The 11,975-nt window shown below is 47.8% G+C and overlaps 1 protein-coding gene across 1 annotated transcript; it reads right to left on the reverse strand.

The window, feature by feature from the left end:
• Positions 1-11,490, reverse strand: nek8 (NIMA-related kinase 8). The gene is made up of 14 exons (XM_035533975.1): positions 11,444-11,490; positions 10,215-10,392; positions 9,963-10,094; positions 9,681-9,889; positions 9,095-9,168; positions 8,589-8,776; positions 5,139-5,286; positions 4,546-4,622; positions 3,940-4,057; positions 3,578-3,728; positions 3,289-3,452; positions 1,595-1,747; positions 1,007-1,165; positions 1-352 (listed from the first exon to the last, which is right to left on the reverse strand). Exons 1-14 carry the CDS (start codon positions 11,488-11,490, stop codon positions 324-326), a joined length of 1,827 nt encoding a protein of 608 aa, XP_035389868.1. The 3' UTR covers positions 1-323.
• Positions 11,491-11,975: the final 485 nt, after the last annotated feature.

Consider the following 11,975-nt stretch of genomic DNA (forward strand, 5'->3'; position numbering starts at 1 on the left):
TTTACTTCCCCAGTGTTTACTAAAGCATGAAAACACTCTGATAAAGTTCTTTCACCGAGGCAGCGCTGTACGACCTGCCTGTAGAAATAAGCAGATGTGTATGTAATTATGGTGTAATCTGGTGTAATCTGGTGTAAGACCAGCAGGCTTTATAAAGCGCAGGATGAAACAGGCCCTGGGACGTTGTCCTAATGCTCTGAAACGTGTTCAGTTCGCTTCCTGCAGTAAGTCCTGGGATATGTTCAATGGAAGTTTGGGAAGCAAGTGGACTTCCGGCGGTGCCAGATCTTCTGCGGACGAGGAGCTGGAGCGTCGAGACAGGATCACTTAGCAATGGGATCTTCAAAAAACGCTGCGAAGGTGAACAGAGTTTCAGCGTGACAAACACCAATAAACACCAACAAACACCAACATCCCACGAGTGCTCCCTGCCAGCACTGCCATTTGGAAAACCCTTCAGATCTGGGGAGCAGATCTCAGGTGTAGTGTTTTGAGAGCGTATGCTCAGTGTGGTAAAGAACCTGAATGTGAGGCATCATAGACTTAAAATAACAACATCAACGTTGTCATTAGTCCAACTATGCTATGTACATGAATGATTCTGTAAATGCTAATGACTTTATTATCCTCCCACTAGGGCAGAGACCTACACACACCCTGCATGAGCAGGACAGTCTTGTTTTTCACAGTACTGAGGGGAGAATGACACAGTGAACTGCCTCATTGGAACGTAGTCATGTGCAGTGTGTGAAGGGCCCTGGGCGACTGAGGGACACAGAGACTGGCGTGACGGGACTCAAACGCCTTTCAGCCTGGGAGGATTTACACGGACTCAGACATAACAAAAGATCAGACACTCCTGCACTGAAAGAACACCCGCATAAAGAGCCAATTAGCATCAATTACACTCGGGCCTCTTTGTCCTCATGTGTTCGTGTTACTACCAGGCCTGGGTCATTCCACAACCATCTCAGGAATCGCCAAAAGACAGATTAGGCTACATTACGTTTTATAGCCAAGAGTGTGTTGCCATGGCAACAAGCCACCGATGAAACTATGAAAGGGTGACTCTCATCAAGCTGCACCGCCTTTGGTATCCCAGAATCCTCCTCTTTCCTGCCGAGACGTCCGCGGGCTCCTTTCCCCCAGGTATACACCTCTCCCTCTACAGGACAAGAAAACACGTCACGTCCCAACACCACAGACGCATGAGGCATGAAGCGTGTAGCCTGAAGCTCGACTACGGCCAGCCCCAGCAGACTCGAGAAGGCAAACAGGGCACGCTGAGATGCTTCAGGACACTCAGGACACTTAAACAGACACACAAGTCATGTGACAAATCAGCTGACAGAATCTGCAGGATTAAACCTCAGTGTATCTCACATCACCTTAGATAATAATCTTAGGTTAAAAATAATTATATTTAGTAAAAAAGCAAAACATTTAACATAACCATAATCAGTATAAACAACCATATATGGTTTTTATGTCTTGTAAGGGTATTAAGTCAACAGAGATGAAACGTGTTCTACTGTATCATTGTTAAATGAAGGATTAAATATTCCTTCCAAACATTTACAACATGTTGATCCACCTGCTCCAATTGCCAGGGTGAAGGCATCTCCGCACGCTACCATGGTAACACCCTGCAGCCCGGGCACCAGCCAGGGCACTCTGCTGCTGCGCCGGGAACTGCAGCCGAGCTGCCCGTGCTGGTCACTGCCATACGTGAAACACTGTCCTTTATCTGGGATGGGCACGCACGCACGCACGCAAGCACATACACGCACATACACACATACACACGCATACACACGCACGCACGTACGCAAGCACATACACGCACATACACACATACACACGCATACACACGCACGCACGCACGCAAGCACATACACGCACATACACACGCACGCACGCACACACGCACGCACGCATACACACACACATACACGCACGCAAGCACGCACATACACGCACGCACGCAAGCACATACACGCACATACACACATACACACGCACACACGCATGTGCACGCACACACACATACACACGCACGCACGCATACACCCACACATACACGCACGCAAGCACGCACATACACGCACGCACGCAAGCACGCACATACACGCATGTGCACGCACACACACATACACACGCACGCACGCATACACACACACATACACGCACGCAAGCACGCACATACACGCACGCACGCAAGCACGCACATACACGCACGCACGCAAGCACATACACGCACATACACACATACACACGCAAGCACGCACACACGCATGTGCACGCACACACACATACACACGCACGCACGCATACACACACACATACACGCACGCAAGCACGCACATACACGCACGCACGCAAGCACGCACACACACGCATGTGCACGCACACACACGCACGCACGCAAGCATGCACATACACGCATACGCGCATGTACACACACACACACACGCATGCATACATGCACACATACACACATACACACGCACGCACGCAAGCATGCACATACACGCACGCACGCACACACATACACGCATGTGCACGCACACACACATACACACGCACGCACGCATACATGCACACATACACACATACACACACGCACACACACATACACGCACGCATGCATACACGCACACATACACACATACACACACGCACACACACACTCGAACGCATGCATACATGCGCACATACACACATACACACACGCACACACACATACACACGCACGCACGCACACATGCACACATACACACACGCACGCATGCATACACGCACACACACACATACACACGCACGCATACACGCACACACACACACACATACACACGCACGCATGCATACACGCACACACACGCACGCATGCACACATGCACGCACACATGCACGCACATACACACATACGCGCATGTACACACACACACGCACGCATGCATAGACACACACGCACACACACGCACATACGCACACACACACACACACGCACATACGCACACACACACACACACGCACACACACACACGCACACATGCACGCACATACACACATACGCGCATGTACACACACACACGCACGCATGCATAGACACACACGCACACACACGCACATATGCACACACACACACACACGCACATACGCACACACACACACACACGCGCACACACACACACACACGCAGGGCTTATACTTGTTCTTGTTGTGAGTCTTCATAAATCTGTACTTCATCATGTGGACAGCACACGCTGATCCGCAAGCCTGCCTGACCTGTGACAGCAGCAGAGTGGGCTGTCCCTATGTCCATGTTCACTATCCTCTCTGAGTTCAGAGGAGCTGACTGAACAGGCTGGAAGGTGTAGACCTCCTCCGCCTGACAGCTGAGGGGCGGCTCCTCCGTGCCACACACCTCATCCAGCCCCAGTTTGTTAAACCTGCAATAGACACATACGATCCAGGCTGAAATACTGAGCTGGATCAGACAATGCTGGAAGGAGGGAGGGAGAGAGAGAGAGAGAGAGAGAGAGAGAGAGAGAGAGAGAAGGGGAGGGAGGAGCACCTGTTGCTTCCGCAGGCCAGCATCTGCAGCTGGGTACTGATGATGACGGAGCAGTCGACCCCACACAGCACCCTCTGGGCCTCGAAGTCTGCTGGAACACTCACCTGCTGGGGGGAATTGTGGGTGTCCTGGGTGCCCAGCCCCAAACGACCTGAGAGAGAGAGAGAGCGTGCAAGAGTGTGAGAGAGTGAGAGCAAGAGTATATGAGAGTGTGAGTGAGAGAGTGAAAATGAGAGTGAGCAAAAGTGAGTGTGAGCATGTGAGAGGGTGAAAAAGAGTGATATATAACAGAGTCCGGAATGACAGGCTTTCATAGAGACAGAGAAGGATCCAGCAGACAGAGGACATGGGACGTCCTTTACCACTGTTCCCTCGTCCCCAGGAGAAGACCTCTCTCTCATTGGTCACAGCAAGCACATGGGAGGCGCCACAGGACACCTGGACCAGCTCATAACCCAGGAGAGCCTCCACGATTTTGGGCTGCACACACATGGCCAGGAGAAAGCAAACAGAGGTGTCCAACTGTACCATAAACACACTACTGACAAACCGAAAAGGAGCTGTGGAGAGGTCAGGGCTCGTCCTCGCAGGAGGTGCAATTAACAGGCTCTCTTAAAACACACTGTGGATCACAACTCGAATTTCTCAAACTAACACGTCGGCTACAGTCTGTCAGAGAGGCAGGCAGGCCAGCATACGTGGCCAGTTGCTCAGCTAAGAGGGAACGCTAAAGCTGCCACACCCACAATTCACCATCTTTCCAAATCGGGGTCATGACCTCACCAGCTAATCACTCTGATGTATGTCTTACTACTGTACATTAACAGACTGCACCCACAACCTAAAATAATCAGATTCCTTTGGTATTTTGGTGTCATTTGTCATTTCCTGTTTGGGAGTGTGTCTTTGTTTGTTGTTGTGATAGTTAAGAGGCGTTTCTGGAAAAGTCAGACATTAGAAACACTCACCTGAGCCACGTCGTTGAAATTTCCATGTCCAAGACACCCATTGCTCCCGCTTCCAAACGTCATAATGATCCCCCTGTCTGAAGAAGAGGTGACGGGAATGTTAACCCCATGAGAAGATGGAAATTATAGCACACTCCACCACCCGAGAACAGGTTTAATATGGAAAACCAAAACACACACTAGTAATACGTTGTCTTTCAGTAATAACTCAGAGGCTCTGTAATTTCATGTTGGTGAAGTAGACTAACTAGGTTAGTCAGGGGAACTAAGGCTGAAAGGACAGAAACACATCAGCATTTAGAGTTGTAAACGGAAATCATGGTTCGCTGAAGTCAGGGATGAGGAGATGATTCTTTTTTTAAAATCTTTGTTTATTAGGTTCTGATGAGACCTACAATTATGTCTTACAAGCATTCAATACAAATAAAGGGAGGAAGAGATTAAAAGGAGATTAGGTTTTGTAGTTTGGACAAACACTGAGTAATAATCTCTGGCTGCAACCCTCTGAATTTATTGCTCTTTGCTCGGTTTCTGAGTTTCGGACCACGCTGCTGTTAGGGACCAAGCAGTACGGCCTGCTATGGACAACGTACCGGTCAGGCAGGTTGTAAAAAGATCTCCGCAGGAGACCGATTTGATGGTGACGCCTGACTGCCCCTCCAGAAAACGCGGGATGAAGAGAGCCTGCACCAGCTCTACGGTGCCAGGCAGCGCCGGCTCGCCTGCACCCACAGAGGGAGACTGGAAGTAGATCAAAGGGAAAAGGTCATTCCAGGTCACATCATCTGAGAAAATGAGATCTGTTTCACCACACAAGACAGATCTCTCGCACAAAATACGAGAATGATATTTAGAATGAAAAGGAAGCCAATTGTGTAACAGCCAAAATCAGTTTGTGATCAGAGGTATGCTTTAAATATCAATAATCTCCAAATAGTCAGAGGAGTGAGTTAAATGAGTCACTATGGTCAGAGGAGTGAGTTAATATATCACTATGGTCAAAGGAGTGAGTTAAATAAGTCACTATGGTCAGAGGAGTGAATCAACTGCTGCAGTCAAAGGAAAAACAAAGGCTGTTGCAGACTGAGCAGATTCACACATGTACACATGTTCTGTCTGTAACATGTGTAATAAAGGTGCTGGAGGGAATGCATGCATTTGATTTTAGAAACATCTGCAAGAACGCGGGTTCACACAGCTCCAGTAGGATCTGGCCATCAAAAAACACTGGTTCACCAATATTTCACAGATTAGGGAAATGAATAAACTGATATATTAAGATTAAAAGGAATGTTTTTGAAAGATATTGGAAAAGGTGTTTTGTTCCTTAGGTGTGAATTGAGGGGCGGGCTCAGCACTAACTGAACTGACTTAAATTCGGACGACTCGGCTACAGACATATATGTCTGTATCAACATCTGGGAAGGCTTTGTGGTGCTCTCAATCAGTTCATCTACATCTCCTCTACCGGACCTCACAAACTCATGTAAGTATCTTCTCATATTATCTCAATCTTTTATCTCATACATCCACAAATCAAGCATCTGAAATGTGTTTCACAATTCCTGTCCACATATCCCACAGATCTCCTCTACGCTATCATCATAGACGTTGGAATCTCAGCAACCTCATTTACTCGCAACGTTCGGCACCATCACAGATGGTGGCAGGAGGGCTCTGGAACTGCCAATCTGCTGTCCAGAAGGCTGACTTCATCTCAGCATTAGCATCCCTCCACTTCCTACACTTCCTGGCTCTGACAGAAACATGGATCACCCCTGAGAACTCGGCGACTCCGGCTGCCCTGTCCTCTGCCTTTTCATCCACACATTCTCTGAGGCGTCTTGGAAGGGGTGGTGGCACAGGTTTACTAATGTCTCCAGAGTGGCATTTCACTACACTTTCCTTCTCTACTCTTTCCATCTCCTCTTTTGAATGTCATGCCATTACAGTGTCTTTCCCCACCAATCTTCTTATCATTGTCATCTACCGCACTCCAGATTCCCTAGATCACTTCATTGATGAGCTCCACATCCTTCTGAGTCAATTCCCCATTGAAGGACATCCACTCATTCTCCTTGGAGACTTCAACCTTCCATCAGACGAGCTGCATTTCTCCTGCATCCTTCCGCTGTTGACAGCATTCGACCTCACCCTCAACCACTCTCCTCTGACTCACAAAGTGGACAATGTTCTAGACCTGATCTTCACCCAGACAACCACAACATCAGACATGAACATCAGACAGTCACCCCCCTCCACCTCTTGGACCATCACTTTCTATCCTTCGCTCTCTCCCTTCCTTCTCTTTCCATCCAGTCTTCCCCAACGTGTTCCTCTTCATGCTGCTAAAGTTGCCAAACTGTCATCTGTCTTGGCAGCCTTTGACACAGTGAACCACAATATTCTTCTCTCTGTTCTCTCCAGGCTTGGTGTGACTGGCTCTGCTTGGAGATGGTTTCAGTCCTTTCTGGAGGGATGGTCCTATCAGGTGACATGGTGAGGATCCACATCCAAACCGTGTAGACTCTCCACTGGTGTTCCACAAGGCTCAGTATTAGGCCCCCTTCTCTTCTCTTTGTATACTCGTTCTCTTGGTGATGTAATATCTTCTCATGGTTTCTTCTACCACTGCTATGCTGATGACACTAAATTATTTCTTTCTTTTCCACCCTCTGATACGCAGGTCTCCAGACGCATCTCAGCATGCTTGACTGACATTGCGTCATGGATGACAGCCCACCACTTGAAGCTCAACCCCAGTAAAACTGAGCATCTGTTCATCCCAGGTACTCCCAACCCTTACTATGACCTCATAGTTTCCTTCGAGAACTCCCTGGTATCACCAGCCGAAGCTGCCCGTTGCCTTTGGACAACCAGTTGTCATTCTCTACTCTAATCTAACCCGGTCTTGCAAATTTCTCCTTTGTAACATACGAAGGATTCAGCCCTTTCTCTCGCAGGAAGCTACCCTGGTGCTTGTGCAGTCTCTTGTGATCTCAAGGCTAGACTACTGCAACCCGCTACTTGCTGGTCTTCCTCTAAGAGCCATCAAACCTCTACAACTTGTCCAGAATGCAGCAGCATGACTGGTCTTCAATCTTCTGAAGTTCACACGTTACTCCACTGCTGTGCTCCATTCATTGGCTCCCAGTAGCTGCACGCATCAGATTTAAAACCTTGATGCTTGCCTACAAAGCCAAAAATGGACCAGCCCCTTCATACATGAGGTCAGTGGTCAAAGCCCGATCCGTACCTCGAGTACTTCGAACCTCAAGTACGGCTTGGCTTGAAACACCTTGCTTCAGGTCTCATGGACAACAAGCATCGAGACTATTTTCCGTCCCGGCTCCCAGATGGTGGAATGAACTCCCACTTGCTGTCCGGACAGCAGAGTCCCTTGCAGTCTTCAAACGCAAACTGAAGACTCATCTATTTGCAGAATATTTAAAGGACAACTGACCCTGCTCCTACATTTGACTGACTGACTAAATTAGTACTTATTGTAGGGTATTGTTTATGTTGTTTAACAAACTCTAGCACTTACTGTTTATTGCACTTATCATTGTTTAAGATAGACCTTATGTATTTTGTACTTCTAGTCATCAGCAGTGATCCCTGTATTCTACAGTATTCTATTTCATTGGTATGTTTAATTCTAACCTACTGTACTGTACTAGGACGTACTCTATGAGGAAATGACAAAGCACTTTTATAAGTCACTCTGGACAAGAGTGTTTGCTAAACGCCATAAATGTGAATGTTCATTAGCTGAGAGTGACCTGTTCATCCTGAGTCTGTGTATTTCTTGTTAAACTGCAATACGCTATGCATCATTAAGTGAAACATGTCTAGTTTTAAAACTGTTGATTCTAGTGATAAGAATGTGTATGTAATTTATACTTAGCATTTTTACTTTAGAAATGCATAATACTCCTTTTAATACCATAATACTGTTTTTGTTTTGTTTTGCACAATGGTTGTGTGCTACTATACGAAAGTAGGGAAACAAACCCAACTCTGAGTGCTTGAGCCTGTCTCACCTCCCAGGTGATGAGCCGTCCGGACTTGGTGACACCCATCTTCTGGGTGCGGCCCAGTGACACCTGTAGTACCTCGGACCCCAGCGAGGGCAGCGTCAGTGGCATGGAGATTCCACTGCCCCAGGTGTACACCAAAGACAAGGGCAGGGACACCATCATCTTCCTGGAACTTAAGCTGGACAAACCACCTGACAGAAGATGGAGGAGGAACACAAGATGGAATCCAACCTCCACGCTGTACACAGCTGAGTTGTAATGACACATTTATGCTATTTAAATGCATAGTTCATAAATGTCAAAGCGGGCAGCAGTAGCTTAGTGGTTAACCACTGTTGGGCCCCTGAGCAAGACCCTTACACCTCAAATGCTCAAATTGTATTCAGTCATAATTGTTAAGTCGCTTTGGATAAAAGCATCAGATAAATGCTGTAAATGTAAATGTAAAAGTAACTTTAGAACCCTGAGCACCGAACAGCCGGTGAAGCTGAACGGGAGTGTAGCCCTACTTCTCGCCCCAGGGACGCGTCCTGCTGCTCTGCCTCGCGAACCTGTCTGCACGGTGGACAATGGCTTCTCAATTCTGCACACAGCAGTTTAGTATTATTTAGGTAAAGTAAGATGTAATTCTAGTTATATAGCATATTTAGAACCAAAGTGCTTTACAGTTACTAGACAGTTTGTCCCACCATAAGTCTCATTTACACGTAAACCCACATTTACAAATCCAGTCTTCAGACAACACAAACCGTTCCAGTCAATAAAGGCCAAGTGTTTTCAAAATGTGTTTTAAACACAAAGCAGTCAACAGTAAAGGAGAGTACAGACAGAGTCCAGTGTGTTCAGGGTTCAGTGTGTTCAGAGTCCAGTGTGTTCAGTGTTCAGTGTGTTCAGGGTTCAGTGTGTTCAGTGTTCAGTGTGTTCAGTGTTCAGTGTGTTCAGGGTTCAGTGTGTTCAGAGTCCAGTGTGTTCAGGGTCCAGTGTGTTCAGGGTTCAGTGTGTTCAGGGTTCAGTGTGTTCAGGGCTCAGTGTGTTCAGCGTTCAGTGTGTTCAGGGTTCAGTGTGTTCAGGGTTCAGTGTGTTCAGTCACCTGACCTGCGCATCTTGACATGGCCGATGTCTGTATAGAGGTTGAGAAGGGGTCGTATGCAGATCGGAAGTGCCATGATCTCATTGAGCTGTGGCCGTCTGGACGGATCCAGGTTCAGCATGTTGAGAATGAGGGAGCGGAGCTCTGGGCTGTACCGGTCTGATATCGGGGCGAAGGTGCCACTCATGATCTTCAGGACCAGAGCTGGCAGGTTCTGAGGACACAAGGCGAGTCAGTGGGTTCCAGGGACAGTGCCGTGCCTCAGTCCGGATCTCGGAATCTCTTACCGCAGCCTCGAAGGCCCGTTTCAGGCTGGCGAGTTCGTACAGCACACAGCCCAGGGCCCAGATATCGCTCTTCTGGTTGTACGGTTTTCCCTCACACAGTTCAGGGGAGATGTAGCACGGCGTCCCGACTACCTGCCGTTAGAAGAAATTTGGATCATAATGGATACACTCACAGATACATCACGGATACACTCACAGAATTGTCACAGATACATCACGGATACATCATGGATACATCACGGATACACTCACAGTATAAGCTTGCTTTTGCTGACGAGAATCTTGGAGATTCCAAAGTCCCCTATTTTGAGGATCATCTGATGTTTGTCCAGTAGAATGTTCTGGGTCTTGAGGTCCCGGTGGAGGATGAGTCTGTTGTGCACGTGGTAGAGGGCCAGTAGGATCTGGACAAAGAAGTGCAGTATGGTGTCTTCATCCAACAGGGAATTACATCTCTTCTGGATGTACTCCGCCAGTGTGCCACCTGTGGCAGTGTAAATGTTATAAATAATCATTCATCTGTTAGAAATGTCCAGTCTGTCCATGACAGGTGTGTAAAACTGAGGTGACTGTGTGTTTACATATCTGGTAGTCTAAACATAAAGAACTTCACAAGCTGAAGCTATGGCTGACCTTGGGCTCGCAACGGTCACTCTTGCTAGGTGTGAAAACTGAACAAGATCTTATGTCATAAAAAATAAGTGTAAAGACATGAGGAATTCTACTGCCTGGTGCGTATTCCATCGCGATCATGAGGGCTTTGTCCTCCAGGAAATTCTCATAGTACTCAATTATGTTCGGATGGTTCAGTAATTTGAGGACTTGACACTCATTCTGCGCAGAGAGACGCTCGTCCCTTGTCATCTGTTCCACTGGGATTTCCTTCAGGATTACCAAAGCGCCATCCGTCCGCCGGCAACACAGATGCACTATCCTGCCCCAGATGAAAAGATTGAAGTCGAGAGTTACACCACAGTTCAATCTTTTGATTGCTGCTGTTACACTGAAGAGTTTCTGATTCACAAAAGTTAATCTACCAAATAATTCCTTACACAGAGTGTTTGGTCTCCTTCCAAAATGAAGCTACTCGTTTCTCAGTGATGTATAACATACATAATTGTATTCAATATTAACGACACAATAAGTGTAACGCGGCGATGTCATTAGAGGAGACGATAAACCTTTGAGGGTCACGGTTACGATCACGGTAATGATCACGGTTATGATCACGGTAAAGATCACGGTAACGATGACGCTTATGATCACGGTAACAATCACGGTAACGATCACGCTTGTGATCACGATTATGATCACGGTAACTATCACGGTAATCTCAGCCGTCCGCTGTCTTCTTTACGTCAGTGTTACAGGTCATTTCCAGGTCGCGTAATTCCGAGCGTCCCGTTAGCTCGCGGTAATAACATGGTTTCATGATCAAACGTGTGACCGGCGGCTGTACGGGCGCGTGGGCGCGTGCTCACCCGAACGCTCCTCTCCCCACGACTCGGACTTTCTCGTACTTCTCCATCTTGGCTTGAGCTGGAAAATCCCTGGTCTCTAGGCAACGCTTCCGGTGCCCCTACAGAGCCCTGAAAGGGACAAATTAGGAAAGAAAGTTTGGAATTTCACAGCGATTTTCAAATGAATGAAGATACTTTCATTTCTGAAAGTATAAACAGCCTTCCCAACAGAGGAATATAACTGCGCCCAGCCGGATAAACACTGCGTGCGTGAATTCGCCACGAGCTTCCCTGCGTGTGGACCGGGTTGGTCAGATGGATGAGCGTGCAGGAGCTCCGCGGCTCCGGGGATCAGGTGCGCAGCGTGAGCCTGCAGCTTACGGCATCAGCAGTAGGTGGCGTCCCAGGTGCTTACGCCTAACGGATGAACAAAGTACCATAAACGTAAGACTACGGCTCTCGTGAGTATTAGGAACAGCAGTGCGGACTGAACCAGCGCCGTGACACCCGTTCAGATTCGGGAGTGTTTCCAGCGCGAGCATCTTCGCGGCTC

Source organism: Electrophorus electricus, chromosome 15, assembly GCF_013358815.1.
Source record: "Electrophorus electricus isolate fEleEle1 chromosome 15, fEleEle1.pri, whole genome shotgun sequence".
NCBI classification, from domain to species: domain Eukaryota; kingdom Metazoa; phylum Chordata; class Actinopteri; order Gymnotiformes; family Gymnotidae; genus Electrophorus; species Electrophorus electricus.

Coding starts and splice junctions, on each gene's coding strand:
- nek8 (XM_035533975.1), bottom strand. CDS start 11,490: ATGGAGAAGTACGAGAAAGTCCGAGTCGTGGGGAGAGGAGCGTTCGG. Junction 9,169..9,680: donor GGCCATGTCAAGATGCGCAG/GTCAGGTGACTG, acceptor TGCTGTGTGCAG/AATTGAGAAGCCATTGTCCA. Junction 353..1,006: donor CACACTCTTGGCTATAAAAC/GTAATGTAGCCT, acceptor TCACCTTCGCAG/CGTTTTTTGAAGATCCCATT.